The sequence below is a fragment of the Pan paniscus genome, chromosome 2 (assembly GCF_029289425.2).
Source record: "Pan paniscus chromosome 2, NHGRI_mPanPan1-v2.0_pri, whole genome shotgun sequence".
Lineage (NCBI taxonomy): Eukaryota > Metazoa > Chordata > Mammalia > Primates > Hominidae > Pan > Pan paniscus.
The window spans coordinates 194,059,903-194,075,877 of NC_085926.1; the positions used below are offsets into that span (position 1 = coordinate 194,059,903).

At 54.7% G+C, this 15,975-nt stretch overlaps 1 protein-coding gene across 7 annotated transcripts; it reads right to left on the reverse strand.

The window, feature by feature from the left end:
- Positions 1–1,981: 1,981 nt before the first annotated feature.
- On the reverse strand, positions 1,982–15,969 carry ZDHHC19 (zinc finger DHHC-type palmitoyltransferase 19). Of its 7 annotated transcripts, none has more exons than XR_008625019.2 (8): positions 15,569–15,969; positions 15,081–15,202; positions 13,965–14,104; positions 12,978–13,150; positions 12,154–12,259; positions 3,556–3,636; positions 3,043–3,218; positions 1,982–2,492 (listed from the first exon to the last, which is right to left on the reverse strand). XR_008625019.2 is itself a non-coding variant. In XM_055111025.2 (8 exons), exons 1-7 carry the CDS (start codon positions 15,712–15,714, stop codon positions 3,062–3,064), a joined length of 924 nt encoding a protein of 307 aa, XP_054967000.1. In that variant the 5' UTR covers positions 15,715–15,969; the 3' UTR covers positions 1,985–2,492; positions 3,043–3,061. The 7 variants fall into 7 exon arrangements, 6 of the variants coding, with proteins under 6 accessions (XP_054967000.1, XP_034813857.1, XP_054967001.1 ...); XM_055111025.2 differs by having other exon boundaries at positions 1,985–2,492; positions 3,556–3,641; positions 15,081–15,196; XM_034957966.3 differs by having other exon boundaries at positions 1,985–2,492; positions 3,556–3,641.
- Between the last annotated feature and the right edge of the window lie 6 nt (positions 15,970–15,975).

Genomic DNA, 15,975 nt, shown 5'->3' on the forward strand with positions numbered 1-15,975 from the left:
CCGATGTTTTGCGATGACACTGACCGCGCTCACCGTGTGCCGACCGTGTACCCGTGTCCCGATGTTTTGCGATGACACTGACCGCGCTCACCGTGTGCCGACCGTGTACCCGTGTCCCGATGTTTTGCGATGACACTGACCGCGCTCACCGTGTGCCGACCGTGTACCCGTGTCCCGATGTTTTGCGATGACACTGACCGCGCTCACCGTGTGCCGACCGTGTACCCGTGTCCCGATGTTTTGCGATGACACTGACCGCGCTCACCGTGTGCCGACCGTGTACCCGTGTCCCGATGTTTTGCGATGACACTGACCGCGCTCACCGTGTGCCGACCGTGTACCCGTGTCCCGATGTTTTGCGATGACACTGACCGCGCTCACCGTGTGCCGACCGTGTACCCGTGTCCCGATGTTTTGCGATGACACTGACCGCGCTCACCGTGTGCCGACCGTGTACCCGTGTCCCGATGTTTTGCGATGACACTGACCGCGCTCACCGTGTGCCGACCGTGTACCCGTGTCCCGATGTTTTGCGATGACACTGACCGCGCTCACCGTGTGCCGACCGTGTACCCGTGTCCCGATGTTTTGCGATGACACTGACCGCGCTCACCGTGTGCCGACCGTGTACCCGTGTCCCGATGTTTTGCGATGACACTGACCGCGCTCACCGTGTGCCGACCGTGTACCCGTGTCCCGATGTTTTGCGATGACACTGACCGCGCTCACCGTGTGCCGACCGTGTACCCGTGTCCCGATGTTTTGCGATGACACTGACCGCGCTCACCGTGTGCCGACCGTGTACCCGTGTCCCGATGTTTTGCGATGACACTGACCGCGCTCACCGTGTGCCGACCGTGTACCCGTGTCCCGATGTTTTGCGATGACACTGACCGCGCTCACCGTGTGCCGACCGTGTACCCGTGTCCCGATGTTTTGCGATGACACTGACCGCGCTCACCGTGTGCCGACCGTGTACCCGTGTCCCGATGTTTTGCGATGACACTGACCGCGCTCACCGTGTGCCGACCGTGTACCCGTGTCCCGATGTTTTGCGATGACACTGACCGCACTCACCGTGTGCCGACCGTGTACCTATGTCCCGATGTTTTGCATGAAACACCTCATTCCGGCCTCTGCCAGCCTTCCAGAAAGATGACATTATTCCCAGTCCCACGGTCACATTCTGGCCGCTAGCAGAGCCACAGTTAGATATGCCCCCCCGACCTCCCCAACCCCAGGGGCCTGAAGACTTGTGGGGCCTGGGACCACCCCAGGGGCAAGACCAGAACCAGCTCCTGACTTCCCACCAGGAAAGAGGGACCAGGGTGAGACACAGCTGCAGGAAAGATGCAAGGCTGGGCCGTGGTGGTGAACGCCCCCACCCCTCCACTTCCCCAGGACGCGGCAGGCAGGAGGGGGCCACTCCCAGCCTCAGGGCCCCAGAAATGATAAGGCCAGCCCTAACCCCACCCCAGAGGCTCCAGAGAGGCAGGGCTGGACCAGGCCAGGCCTGGTGAATCCCTGGGCTGCGAGCGCCCCCTGCAGCCACACAAAGGTGTGGCCGGGCAGAGGCCAGGTCCTCCCCAACCTCAGACACCCCGACATTGGTGGATTTTCCTCTTCCATCATCTCCAGCCCTAGCTGGGAGCTAGGCCAGTCAACTGCTGCAATTATTATTATTATTATTGTTGTTTGTTGTTGTTGTTGCCCTTTTTTTTTTTTGAGACAGAGTCTCACTCTGTCACCCAGGCTGGAGTACAATGGTGTGGTCTTGGCTCACTGCATCCTCCATCTGCCAGGTTCAAGCAATTCTCCTGCCTCAGCCTCCCTAGTAGCTGGGACTACAGGCACGTACCACCAAGCCCAGCTAGTTTCTGTACTTTTTACTAGAGACAGGGTTTCACTATGTTGGCCAGGCTGGTCTCGAACTCCTGACCTCAGGTGGCCTCAGCCTCCCAAAGTGCTGGGATTACAGGCATGAGCCACCACGCCTAGCCTATTGTTGCCCAGTTTTAAGGAGGAGAGAAATGTTAGGTGTCTCGTCCAAGGTCACAGAGCCGGGTGGTGTCCGGTCCTGACCTCAGGCCTCCACAGATCCGGGGTCCTCCATCCCGGGAGGTTGTTGTCCCGGCCCGTTAGAGCCTCCTCCAAGCCCTCACCCAGGACGGACGTGCGCAGCATGACAGTTGTAAGAGGCAGGCAAGAGTATTTAATGGGCCTTGAGGGTCTTGGCAGTCCCACCAGGGGAGTGGGCAAAGGGCAGGGCACAGAAAGACTTCCACTCAGGGCTCAGGAAGTGGGAGGTAAGGAGGCAGGTTCAGGAGGCGGGTTCAGGAGGCGGGTTCAGGAGGTGGAATCAGGAGGTGGGTTCGGAGGTGAGCTCAGGTGCTGGTGCTGTGGGCATCTCCGGGTGCACAGGGGCGAGAGGAAGGCCGAACCTCGCCTGGGGGCTCCTGCGGCAGCAGGGGCAGCACTGGGCCCGTGTGGAACTGAACACAGAACAGGGGCATGAGTGCTCTCAACAAGACCCCGCCCCGCAGCTCGTGCCAGGTCTCCTGCTCCTGGAGGCAAAGGGAGTGGGCTGGCCCCACAGAATGTGCTGCAGAGGCCCCGGGGCGCAGGGGTTGCCCAGCCCCACGGTGGCCTCCTGATGCTCCACCTCCATGTCTCACGGGGCTTCGACTCAATGTTTCCTTTAAATAAAAGAGTCTCCCGCCACCCGCACCCCCTGGCCAAATTATAAACCACGAGACTCATCTCAGTCCTGCGAGTAGGTGACTGGCCTGAGGCCCATCAGCACAAGTAGTGGGGGAGTCATCCTCCATTTGTCTTTGTGATTCCAGGGACTCCTGGGTGTATTCTAGAGGCCTGGGCCCTCCAGTGTAGAACCCCCCCAGTGTAGAACCCCCGTCCCCCAAGCTCGGAGCGCTCCAGCTTCAGGGTCAGCCAAACCTCAGGGGCCTCCCCCCACACCCTCACAACCTGCAGACACCCCTCTCCCGACACGCAGAGACACCCACGCGCACACACGCTTCTTACCTCCTGGAGAGCTGCAGCCTCACCACGCCCCGGGGGACCCTTCCCTGCTTTGTAGGGACCCAGAGGTTGGGGCTGGGGGGTTGAGAGCAGAGGGGGACATTGGAGGGTGCAGGTTCGGCATGGATGTCCAGTCAGGCCCCACCACTCTCTGCAGCTGGACAGCTTCAGCCATGTACCTGGGGAGCAGCAGGCCAGATGCAGGGGCCACTGTCCTCCCTGGTCCGGCTCCCCTGCCCGCCTCAGCTTGGGAAGCACACAGCCCAGGGCTTGGCTCTGCAGGAAGCTGAGGCCAGCCTCATCTAGGATGCAGCACCCCTGTATGCCATAGTGGGGCAGGAACACACAGAGCCAAGGACGTAGGGAGGCCCCAGAGCTCCCAGTGCCCTGGAGAAAACCCCAGAGGAGCAGGAACAGTGAGTGTAAGGGCCTGGGGCTGTGGTAAGAAGCCAGGGGGAACCCACCTCTGCCCCACCCCCAGGGTTCACCAGTTGGGCCTCTGGTTTGCCAACTCACTTGGGTCCCAGTGGTGCACAAATTGTTAAATACCAGTTGCTGGCACAGCCCTGGTCGAAGGGGTTGTATCCCTGAAGGTGTCTGCACTGGTGGGGGATGGAAACCGGAAGAGGAGCTCAGAACCAGCAGGAATGGCTGGGCCATTGCCCAGTGGCCCTCCCTGAGCTGGTCAGCTAGCCAGGGCTCAGCCCAGGGCACCAGCAAGCTGGAGGCCAGGAGACCGAGAGCACCTCCCCACCACTGCCCCATCCTCCTCCTCTTGGTCTCCACTGGCCACACACATCTCCTGCTACCTCCTTCCAGATACTGAATGTCACTGTCTGGAAGGTCAGTTGAGCAAGGCCCAGTCATATTTCCCTAACCGTGATCACATGGCCCAGGAAAATCTGGGCTAAAAGCCTTGAACACGCAATGCGGTAAAGGCCAAGTCCTCCCCTGGGCACTCTTGACCTTGATCAGGTTCTGTCCCTCCTCTCTCCCCTTCGCCCACTCACTCTACCCATCCGCCTCACCCCCTCCCAAACTCCCTCTCCACCACAGGGCAGGCTGGGCCTCACCTGACTTCAAGAGCCTTCGCTGTCATGTTTTGTCACTGAAAGTGGCCCAGCAGCATCTCTGCCCACCACCAACTCCCCTGTGTCCCATGCCCCCGCTCCCCGCCGCAAAGGCTGAGATTTTCAACACCATTCTCCACCAAAGGAACCAGGACTCCATGCAAGGACAGCTGGCACTCACTGGAGGGAGGAAAAGTCTGGACAGCTCCATAACAGCTCACTGTCGCCACTCACTGTTGCCATAGGGCAATACGCATCCTTGCACTATTTGAGATTCTGCCTACTTTAAGGTATTTAAAGCATGTAAAAGAAACGTATTGGCCGGGTGAGATGGCTCATGCCTGTAATCCCTGAACTTTGGGAGGCCGAGGCGGGTGGATCACTTGAGGTCAGGAGTTTGAGACCAGCCTGGCCAACATGGTGAAACCCCATCTCTACTAAAAATACAAAAAATTAGCCAGGCGTGGTGGCGGGCACCTGTAATCCCAGCTACTGGGGAGGCTGAAACAGAAGAATCACTTGAACCTGGGAGGCGGAGTTTGCAGTGAGCCGAGATCATGCCACTGCACTCCAGCCTGGGCGACAGAGCGACACTCTGGCTCAAAAAAAAGAAACTGGTATTGTATTAGTCATTTAGAAGATTTTGATTAAATTTATGGAATTTGGGCCAGGCATGGTGATTGGCACCTGTAATCCGAGGTGGAGAAGGGAGGATCTCTGGAGCCCAGAAGTTCAAGACCAGCCTGAGACTTTCATCTCTAAAAAAATAAAAATAGGTGACTGTGGCATTGTGCACCTGTAGTCTCAGCTTCTTGGGAGGCTGGGATGAGAGGATCCCTTGAGCCTAGGAGTTCGAGGCTGCAGTGAGCTGTGATTACGCCACTGCACTCCAGCCTGAATGACAGAGTGGGACCCTGTCTCTAGAAAAACTAAAATCTAATAAAAATATATTGACAGAATTTTAAAATTTAGGGAGATATATATATATATATATAATTTTTTTTTTTTTTGAGATGGAGTCTTGCTCTGTCACCCAGGCTGGAGTGCAGTGGCGTGATCTCAGCTCACTGCAAGCTCTGCCTCCCAGGTTCACGCCATTCTCCTGCCTCAGCCTCCCAAGTAGCTGGGATTACAGGTGCTCGCCACCACACCCAGCTAATTTTTTGTATTTTTAGTAGAGACGGGGTTTCACCATGTTAGCCAGGATGGTCTCGATTTCCTGACCTCGTGATCCGCCCACCTTGGCCTCCCAAAGTGCTGGGATTTCGGGGATGAGCCACCGCGCCCGGCCTTTTTTTTTTTTTTTTTGAGACGCAGTTTTGCTCTTGTTGCCCAGGCTGGAGTGCAGTGATCATAGGTCCTCACAAATTCAAACTCCTGGGCTCAAGGGATCCTCCCACCTCTATCTCCCAAGTAGCTGAGACTACAGGCATGCACCACTATGCCCAGCCAATTTTTAATTTTTTTTGCAGGAATGGGGTCTGGCTATGTTGCCCAGGCTGGTCTTGAACTCCTGGCCTCAAGCGATCTTCCCACCTCAGCCTTTCAAAGGGCTGGGATTACAGGTGTGAGTCACTGTACCCGGCATTAGGGAAATAAATTTTTATTTATTAGATGTATATAAGGTATAGAAAAATGTTGATTGTATATGAGGCATAGAAAAATGCTTAAAGGAATGATGATCTTTAATAAATTCATAAGACTGACCAATACATTTTTCTTTTTTTTGAGACGGAGTCTCACTGTGTCGCCCAGGCTGGAGTGCAGTGGCACGATCTTGGCTCACTGCAACCTCCGCCTCCCGGGTTCAAGCGATTCTTCTGCTTCAGCCTCCCAAGTAGCTGGGATTACAGGCGCCCACCATCACGCCCAGCTAATTTTTGTATTTTTAGTAGAGACGGGGTTTCACTGTGTTGGCCAGTCTCGAACTCCTGACCTCATGATCCGCCCACCTCGGCTTCCCAAAGTGCTGGGATTACAGGCGTGAGCCACCGCACCGGGCCAAAACTGACCGATACATTTGTACCTGCCTCTCCCATGCAAGATGCTTTCAGATATGAATGAAACCAACAGCTCTTGGCCGGGCACCGTGGCTCACACCTGTAATCCCAGCACTTTGGAAGGCCAAGGCGGGTGGATCACTTGAGGCCAGGAGTTCGAGACCAGCCTGGCCAACATGGAAGAACCCGGTCTACTAAAAATGCAAAAATTAGTCGGGCATGGTGGCATGTGCCTGTAATCCCAACTACTCAGGAGGCTGAGGCAGGAGAATCGCTTGAACCTAGGAGGTGGAGGTTGCAGTGAGCCGAGATAGCACCACTGCACTCCAGCCTGGACGACAGAGTGAGACTCTGTCTCAAAAAATAAAAAAAGAAAAAGAAACTAACAGCTCTGAAGCACTCAGACTGTCCACCTCGCTGTCTCCAGACCTGGGGCTCCTGCTCCGATTCTGTGTCTGAAACTGCCTGACACTCCACAGGACCAAAGCCAGGGTGAGCTGCTTCTTGCTCCGTCTCCCACCCAACCCCCATCTCCCCATTCCCCGCCAGGGATCAGGGCATCTGGCTTCTCTCTCTTTTTGTCTTTTCGTCCCTCCCAAAGTGCTATGGATTCCTTTGTTGGTTGGTTCACTCACTGTTTCAGGAATATTTTGGGGCCTTAAAAATGTTCCAGGGGCCGGGCGTGGTGGCTCATGCCTGTAATCCCAGCACTTTGGGAGGCCAAGATGGGTGGAGCATTTGAGGTCACAAGTTCAAGACCAGCCTGGCCAACATAGTGAAATCCCGTCTCTAATAAAATACGAAAATTTTTAGTAGGGTGTGGTGGTGCACGCCCGTAGTTCCAGCTGCTTGGGAGGCTGAGGCCGGAGAATCACTTGAACCCAGGAGGTGGAGGCTGCGGTCAGCCAAGATGACGCTATTGCACTCCAGCCGGGACAACAGCGTGAGAGACTCCGTCTCAAAAAGGAAAAAAAAAAAAGTTCCAAGGGCTGGTCTGAAAGCAGTGGTTTATCTCGCCTTTTCAGTAAGTTACAGACCCAATTCCTTGTTCTACTCTTTCCTCGCTGCTCACTACTGTCCTTGTCGTCAAGAAAAAAAAAAAAAAAAAGGAAAGTTCCAGTCACTGTGCTGGGGGTTGAGGACGCACTGCCCACGACATATCCCGGGCCAGCCTCAACCTTCAGGGTGGCGAGGGCAGCACCGAGGGAAGGAGCAGGAACCCAGGCAGAGGCGCCCAGGCACACGCAGAGGAGCCGCGCAGGAGGCCAGAGGCTGAGCCCTGAGGGGCGGGGACAGGCCGCTTCCCTGCGTGCAGTTTCACAAGCTGCTGTGTGCGGTCCGGAAAGAGTAGTATGAGGCCTGACCACTGGCTTCGGCCGCCTGGTGAGAGCAGCATCCGTGTGACAGTGAGCACAGAGGCCAGCTGAAGCCGCCGGGGAAGGGGGAGAGTGGGGCAAGTGAGCACTGCCGGCCCTGTCAGGAGACTTGGCTGCTGGAGAGCAGAGTAGAGCAGGGGGAGTGGAGGCTGGCGATGTTAAGGGAGGGTTTTGCTTTGCTTTTAAGATGAGAGAGACAGGAGCATGTGTAAATGGTGATGAAAATGAATGGTGCCAGGCGCAGTGGCTCAGCCTGTAATCCCAGCACTTTGGGAGGCCGAGGCGAGTGGCTCACCTGAGGTCAGGAGTTCGAGACCAGCCTGGCCAACATGGTGAAACCCCGTCTCTACTAAAAATACAAAAAATCAGGTGGGCATGGTGACTTGCACCTATAATTCCAGCTACTCGGGAGGCTGAGGCAGGAGAATCGCTTGAACCCAGGAGGCCAAGATCACACCACTGCACTCCAGCCTGAGTGACAGAGAAATACTCTGTCTCAAAAAAGAAAAAAAAAGAAAGAAAGAAGAAAGAAAGAGAGAGAGAAATTGAACGGTATTAATAGTAGCGACATCTAGAGCACTCACTTGTACCAGCTGCTACTCTATGTCTTAAACTCACCCATGCTGCCCATTTTACAGTTGGGGAAAGTGGACGCCTAGGTGGCTAAGTAATATACCCAGGATCTCTCTGCTGGTATGCTGTGGAGCTGTGATGTGAACATGTGTGAACTGGATCCAGAGACCTTGCTATCAACCACAGGCAGAGTTGCAGCCCGGGGATGGAGGAGGAAGGGAATGAGATTTGGGGCATGTGAAGAAGGCCTGAGGCGGGTGCTGCGGGCGGCGGGAAGGAGCCCTGCCTGGTGAATCGCAGGCCACGTTAGGGTCCCTGGAGGCTGGAGATCCTGGATCAGGAGGGCAGCATTCTGGGCAGGGGAGGGAGGGCAGGAAGAACCACAGGATGTGAGAAGGGCGAAGGCTGCCCAGAAAAGGCTGAAACGATGCACTGAGGCTGGGGAGGGACCACATGCAGACCAGAGCGGGCTGATGAGGAAGGGCGGAGCTGGGGAGTCACAGGTCGGGGAGCCAAATATGGGTGTGGTGGAGTGATTGAAGGGTGACTGGGATGGGAGGTGGTGGGCAGAGAGGGCGCCTCTGTCCTTCCAGCTGTCTGATACCTGCAGCTCCTCCCTCATCAATGCTGCCCATCAGTTTTCCTAGAACAGCCAGTGACCTGCTGAAGGAGTCTCATGGCGCGGATGTCCACCCTCACCACTCCTGCTCCACATTGTGCTAGAGGTCCAAGACAGTGCAATAAGAAGAGAAAAAAATAAAGCCATACAGATTGGAAAAGAAGAAGTGAAACTGTCCTTTTTCACAGACAACAGGATTTCCTATGTAGAATCAACAAAAAAGCTATTGGAACTAATAAATGAGTCTAGCAAAATGGCAGGATTCAACACCAATTCAAAAAAATCCATTGTATTTCCTTATAATAATGAACAAATGGAAATTGAAATTTTAAAAAACATGCTTACAATAGCACAAAAAATGAAATACATATAAATCTAACAAAATGGATACAAAATCTATATGCTGAAAAACACAAAATAAGGATGAAAGACATCGAAGAAGACGTAAATAAATGGAGAGGTGTGGCATGTTTATGAATTCACTCAATCTTGTTAGAATGTCAATTCTCCCCAAACTGATCTATAGGCTCAATGAAATTCCAGTGAAAATCCTAGCAGATTTTTTTGTAACAAATAATAAGGAAACAATACAATTTTTTAAATGGACAAAAGATTGGAACAGACACTTCACCATAGTTACACAGATGGCAAAGAAGAACATGAAAATATGCTTAAACCATTAGTCATTAGGAAAATACAAACTGAAGCCACACTGAGATGCCACTACACATGTCTTATACCGGCTTAAACAAAAAACAACTGACAACATCAAACGTTCGTAAGGATGCAAAGCAATTGGAATTCTTATATATTACGGGTAGGAATGCAAAATAGTACCACTATTTTGGAAGACAATTTGGCAATTTATTATGAAGTTAAACATTCAGGCCGGACACAGTGGCTCACGCCTATAATCCCAGCACTTTGGGAGGCTGAGGCAGGCAGATCACTTGAGGTCAGGAGTTCCAGACCAGCCTGGCCAACATGGTGAAACCCCATCTCTACTAAAAATGCAAAAATTAGCCCGGCGTGGTGGCTCACACCTGTTGTCTTAGCTACTTGGGAAGCTGAGGTGGGAGGATCACTTGAATCTGGGAGGTGGAGGTTGCAGTGAGCCAAGATTGAGCCACTGCACTCCATCCTGGGTGACAGAGTGAGACTCCATCTCGAACAAACAAACAAAAAACCACATTCAATTACCATATGACCCCTTCAAGTATTTACCCCAAAGAAATGAAAACTTATGTTCACATGCCTGTACACCAGTGTTTATAGCAGCTTTATTTATTATAATCTCCCAAACTAGAAATAACACAAACATCTTCAATTGGTAAATGGATAATCTATTGAACATCCATACAATGCAATACCGTACGGCAATCAAAAGGAATAAACGACTGCTATGAGCAACAACATGAATGAATCTCGAATGTATTGTGCTAAGTGAAAGAAGCCAGACTCACAAGCCAACAATTCCAGTTATTCTGGAAAAGGAAAGTGATAAGGACAGAAGACAGATCAGTGGTTGCCAAAAGCCACAGGTAGGGGGAGAAATTGACTACAAAAGAACATGATCTCTGATTTTCGGGGGGGATGGACCTGTTCTAAATATTGATTATGGTGGTGGCTGCAGGACTGTATCCATGTGTCAGAACTCATACTGTACACTAGAAAAGGGTGAGTATTACATAGGTAGATTATTGCTCAATAAATGACTTTTTGTTTTGGTTTTTGTTTGTTTGTTTTGAGACAGAGTCTGGCTCTGTCTCCCAAGCTGGAGTGCAGTGGCATGATCTCAGCTCACTGCAACTTCTGCCTCCCAGGTTCAAGAGATTCTCTGCCTCAGCCTCCAAGTAGCTGGGATTACAGGCGCATGCCACCATGCCTGGCTAATTTTTGTATTTTTTGTAGAGACAGGGTTTCGCCATGTTGGTCAGGCTGGTCTTGAACTCCTGACCTGGCCTCAAGTGATCCGCCCACCTCGGCCTCCCAAAGTGCTGGGATTGCAGGTGTGGGCCATGCACCCGTCCAATAAACTTGGCTTTTAAGAAATTCTACCCTGGCTCTCATACCATGATTTCATCATCAAGCTTAAATTCTCCACCTGACTTTCTGGGGTTGTTTTGTTTTGTTTTGTTTTTGAGACAGAGTCTCGATTTGTCACCCAGGCTAGAGTTCAATGACACAATCTTGGCTCACTGCAACTTCTGCTTCCCAGGTTCAAGCGATTCTTGTGCCTCAGCCTCCCGAGTAGCTGGGACTAGAGGCGTGCCCCACCACACCTGGCTAATTTTTGTATTTTTAGTAGAAACAGGGTTTCACCTTGTTGGCCAGGCTGGTCTTGAACCCCCGGCCTCAGGTCATCTGCCCACCTCGGCCTCCCAAAGTGCTGGGATTACAGGTGTGAGCCACTGCACCCAGCCTGGGCATTTTTTTTTTAAGATGGGGTCTTGCTCTATTGCCCAGGCTGGAGTGCAGTGGTGCAATCACAGCTCACTGACTGCAGCCTCCATCTCCCGGGCTCAAACAATCCTCCCACCTCAGCCTCTGGAGTAGCTGGGACTAAAGGCACGTGCCACCGTGCCTGGCTAATTTTTTAATTTTTTGTAGAGATGAAGTCTCGTTCTGTTGCCCAGGCTGGTCTCAAACTCCGGGGCTCAAGTGATCCTCCTGCCTCAGCCTCCCAAAGCGCTAGAATTACAGGCATGAGCCACGGGGCCCAGCCTGGAACTTTTTCTTTTCTTTTCTTTTCTTTTCTTTTCTTTTTTTTTTTTTTGGAGGCAGAGTCTCGCTCTGTTGCCCAGGCTGGAGTGCAGTAGTACGATCTGGGCTCACTGCAAGCTCCGCCTCTCCGGTTCACGCCATTCCCCAGCCTGGACCTTTATTAATGTGGCCAACAGAAGCAGTCGACTTGGTTGCCCACACCACCTTCTGCCCCAGTTAGAATTGTTTCCTCTCCATCCTATCAACATTCCACAGACTTTCAGGCTTCCCTGAGTTTTTGCAAAGGTGTCCCCTCACCCGCAATGCCCTCCTCTCCGTCTTCTGTCTCTCCCGAACCCCTAAGCTGCACGTCCTACCCTACCATGTGGTCCTCCCTCAACCCTCAATGCCTGAGTCTGCGCCACACAGCTCAGGACCGGCCCCCTCTCTGAGTGTTCGTGGGTATCTGGTGGGTGTTACTCTGATTTCAGGTTCCTCATCAACACGAGTGTGGAATGTAGCCTTACTCACCTCTATTCCCATCGCTCAAAGAATCCAAACCGCCTAGCACACAGTAGGCCCCCAGGAAGGACAGGGACCACTGAGCTCCCGGAGGAGGCGAGATTGGAGCCTCTTAAGAGCTGGGTCTGGAGGGACCTAACGAGGCACCATCGCAGGTGGGGGTCAGGCTATCAGGGCCAAGGGCAGTGGAGAAAGCGCGGGAAGCGCGGAGGTCCCCGAGATGCAAGCTGACCACCCGCGGCCCCGCGTACCTTGCCCTTGTAGGTGCGGTCGGCCGAGCTCACGGACACGGCCTGGATCAGCAGCAGGAGGGACAGCGGCACCAGGAAGCCCGCGGCGGACACAGCCACCAGGATGCTGCGCGGGTTAAGGAACCGGGCTGCGGGACCCCCACGCCTGGCCCCGCCCCTCAAGCCCGACTCCGCCCCGAGCCCCGCCCCGCCCCCGGACGCCCACCCACCCACCCAGTCCCCTGGCTCCACCCTCATCCCGCCCACCCCCTTGAAAGCCTGACTCCACCCCGCTGTCCCCGCCCGTCCAGATCTGCGGTGCACCTTTAGCACCCGCTCCGTGACCCCGCCAGATTCCTTTTTCTTTTCTTTTCTTTTCTTTTCTTTTCTTTTCTTTTCTTTTCTTTTCTTTTGAGGCACAATCACCGCTCACTGCAGCCTCGACCTCCCTCCCCGGTTCAAGCGGTCCTCCCACCTCAGCCTTCCAGGTAGCTGGGACTATAGGCGCGAGCCACCACGCCCGGCTAATTTTTCTATTTTTTTGTAGAGACGGGGTCTATGTTGCCCAGGCTGGTCTGGGTCTCGGGCTGAAGCGATCCTCCCGCCTCGGCCTCCCAAAGTGCTGGAATTACAGGCGTGAGCCACCGCGCCGGCCCGCTGGAGGCTTAACGCTCCGCCCCTTCTCCTAGCCCCGCCCATCCCCCGACCCCACCCACCTCACCTCGTCCCAGACTGGTCCTCCCAGGCGGCTTCTCCCTCTAGCCCCGCCCCCATAGCCCCGCCCTCTGCAGCCCCCTCCTTGGCTGTCCCCGCCTCCTCTCCTGCTTCCCCACGTGGGCGGATACGCGATGGCCTTGTCGGTGGAGAAGGGCAGGTGGGTTGTGCGCACCAGGAAGATGAGACAGGTGAACAGCATGGCGCCCGAGTAGAGGCACAGGGACAGGACGAGCAGCATGAAGAAGCGGAAGTTGCGGTGACCGATGCAGTTATTGACCCACTTGCAGTGGTGGTCAAAGTCCTGGGCGACAGGGAGAGGGGCCAGGCTTGAGGACTTCTCCTCTGGCCCAGATTCCATCACCCCAAATCCTGAGGCCCTCCCCCTGCCCTCTAGGCCACCTGCCCTTGGCCCATGCACTGGCTTCCACCCCCAGGGAGAAACTGAGCCACAGAATGCCTCATGCTGGCATTTCCCTTGTTAGAGCACAGTTAGGACTCTGGTATATACGGTCACCTGTCAGAAGAACTTTAGAGAGAAGACTGGCCTGGCCTCTGTGAGACACATCCTACTGTAACTCTGGGCAGAACGTAAACCGTCTCTGGACCTCCACTTTCTCATCCATTCAATGAAGATGACAGTAACAGTAACACCCTTGCCCAGCCAGCCTCCTGCACTTGTAAACCTATGCAAGCCGTGCTCTCGAGAGAGATGGTCACTCAGAGCCAGGAGACCCTCCAACTTGGACACCCAGGTGAGGACAGGCAAGGCCTCCCAGACCAGGCGGGCAGCCAGCCTGAGGGGCTTGGGTATCTCGTGTTAGCGAGCCCAGGGGTGGGACAGAGGGCTGCCTCTCCTCCCCTGGCCTGACCCAGCCCAGGACAGATGCGGATGCCCTGTGCATGTCAGCACCTCTGCAGGCAACGGCCAGCCTCCCAGGACAGGTGCAGGTGGAGAACACATGAGTGACCAAGGGTGGCTGGGAGTTACTGCCACCCTTGGCCTTTAGCAGTCCTGAAAACAGCTTCACACCCAGCCCTGGCCCCTGTATGAGGGAGGCTCCTGGTCCCAGCCAGATGTGGAGCGATGGCTGGTGGACAGGTAGCGGGGCACTCACCTCCACACAGATGTTGCACCAGGGGCAGTGGTAAGTCCGGGGCGGGCGGTGGAAGCAGCACTTTGGACACCACTGCAGGCGGAAGGCCCCGTGGTTCACCCACACCACGTGCACCGTCAAGGGGCCCTGCTCAGCGGAGCCTGGCGTGGGAAGAGGATTGGGCACAGCAGAAGGCCCTGCAGTCACCCCGCGGCGGGGGCAGCTCCACGGCATCACAGGGCACAAGGAAGGGTGGGGACAAGGTGGGCAGGGGAACCCCTGTCCCCACTGAGCAAGCTGTCCAAGCTCAGAGAGGATGGCAGTCAAAGGGAAGACGGGTTTCCAGCCAGGAGAGTTTTGTATGAAACTCAGGCATTTGGAACAGTGAGTGCTGCTTTGAGTGTCATTGTGTAGTGAAGGGAGGAAGTGCATACAGTGGTTTGGAAGAGCCCACTGGCTTCTGGCCCTGGCCTGCCCGGTCCTCCCATCTAAGGCAACTGGGAAACCTCAACAATTTTGTTTTTCCACACCTTGGTGGCTTAAGAAACGGGGTAGGGCCAGGCACGGTGGCTCACACCTGTAATCCCAGCACTTTGGGAGGCCGAGGTGGGCTGATCATGAGGTCAGGAGTTCGAGACCAGCCTGGCCAATATGGTGAAACCCCATCTCTACTAAAAATACAAAAAATTAGCTGGGCATGGTAGCATGCTCCTGTAGCCCCAGCTACTTGGGAGGCTGAGGCAGACGAATCGCTTGAACCTGGGAGGTGGAGCTTGCAGTGAGCGGAGATCGCGCCACTGCACTCCCGCCTGGGCAGCAAAGCGAGACTCTGTCTCAACAAAAAGAAAAGGAAAGAGAGAAAGAAAGAAGAAAGGAAAGAAGGAAAGAAAGAAAGAAAAAGAAAGAAAGAAAGAAAAGGAAGGAAGGAAAGAGGGAGAGAGAGAGGAAGGAAGGAAGGAAAGAAAGAGAAAGAAAGAAAGAAAAGAAAGAGCGAGCGAGGGCCAGAGCAGTGAAGACGTGGGGTGAAGGGGTCCAGAGGCTGGAGAAGGGTCAGTAGGAGGAGCACCTTAGGAATCCCCCCTGCAGGTTCCCAGCCCTTGAGTGACACCTCCTTTTCCCAGGGGGCTGATGCCTCACCTTGATGTAAGATGCCAGGGTCTGAGAAGTTGAGTGAAACAAGACTGAAGAAGGTAAGGACAAAGAGGGAGGCTGTGATAACAGGAAAGGCCCACTCCCCGTTCTGAGCCAGCCACCTGCAACTGAGACCAGAGGCAGGCTCGGTCCTGAGCAGGGGCAGCCCAAAGCCCCCGGCCCAAGGCCTGTGGCTTACTCAGGTCAGGACCCACAGACCTTCAAGCCAGATCTAAAAATCCAGGCTCCAAATACCCAGGCAGACTCATAATGGCTCCACCAAATGTCACCAGCATGACCGGCCACCCAAAGCTCCCAAAATGCACAGGCACCCTTGACCTCTGTGCCTTTGCACGTTGGTTCCTGGAACAGAATATCCCCTTTTCCCTGACCTCTCCCCCAGTCTTCTGCACTCCCCTGCCTCCATCCTATCATCTTCTGTTTCCCTGGCTGTCTCTTTGTGGGAAACCTAACGGCTTGCCTGGAAAACTCACGGGAATGCGAAGAAGAGGCCACTGAAAAAGACCAGCAGCACCACATTGAAGGCAGCAAAGAGGCTAGGGAGGAACCAGGGACGTGGGACCAGAGGCAGGGGATGGGGCTCCTTCACCAGGGGCGTGGCATCCGTTAAGAGTGTCATGGCTGGGCCTCCTTCGCCTCCAGGGGAGGTCAGAGCCACCAGGCTTCCTCCCCCAGCCCAGCTTCCAGAGCTCCATGGCCACGGCAGCCTCAGAGCCGCAGCCCAGGGTGAAAGGAAAGAAGGCCCAGTGTGACATCACAGAGGCTGGGGGTCCTCAGCAGAACTGTCTGCAGCCCTGCTCTAGCTGCCTCCGGTGACAGGCACTTCCAACAGCAAACCCCACCCCCACCCCGACACGTGCTGGGGAACCGGGAGTTCCTG

Coding starts and splice junctions, on each gene's coding strand:
- ZDHHC19 (XM_034957966.3), bottom strand. CDS start 15,714: ATGACACTCTTAACGGATGCCACGCCCCTGGTGAAGGAGCCCCATCCC. Junction 3,642..12,153: donor ACCGCACCTACAAGGGCAAG/GTACGCGGGGCC, acceptor ATCCCCCACCAG/TGCAGACACCTTCAGGGATA. Junction 3,219..3,555: donor TGTGCACCACTGGGACCCAA/GTGAGTTGGCAA, acceptor GCTGCTCCCCAG/GTACATGGCTGAAGCTGTCC.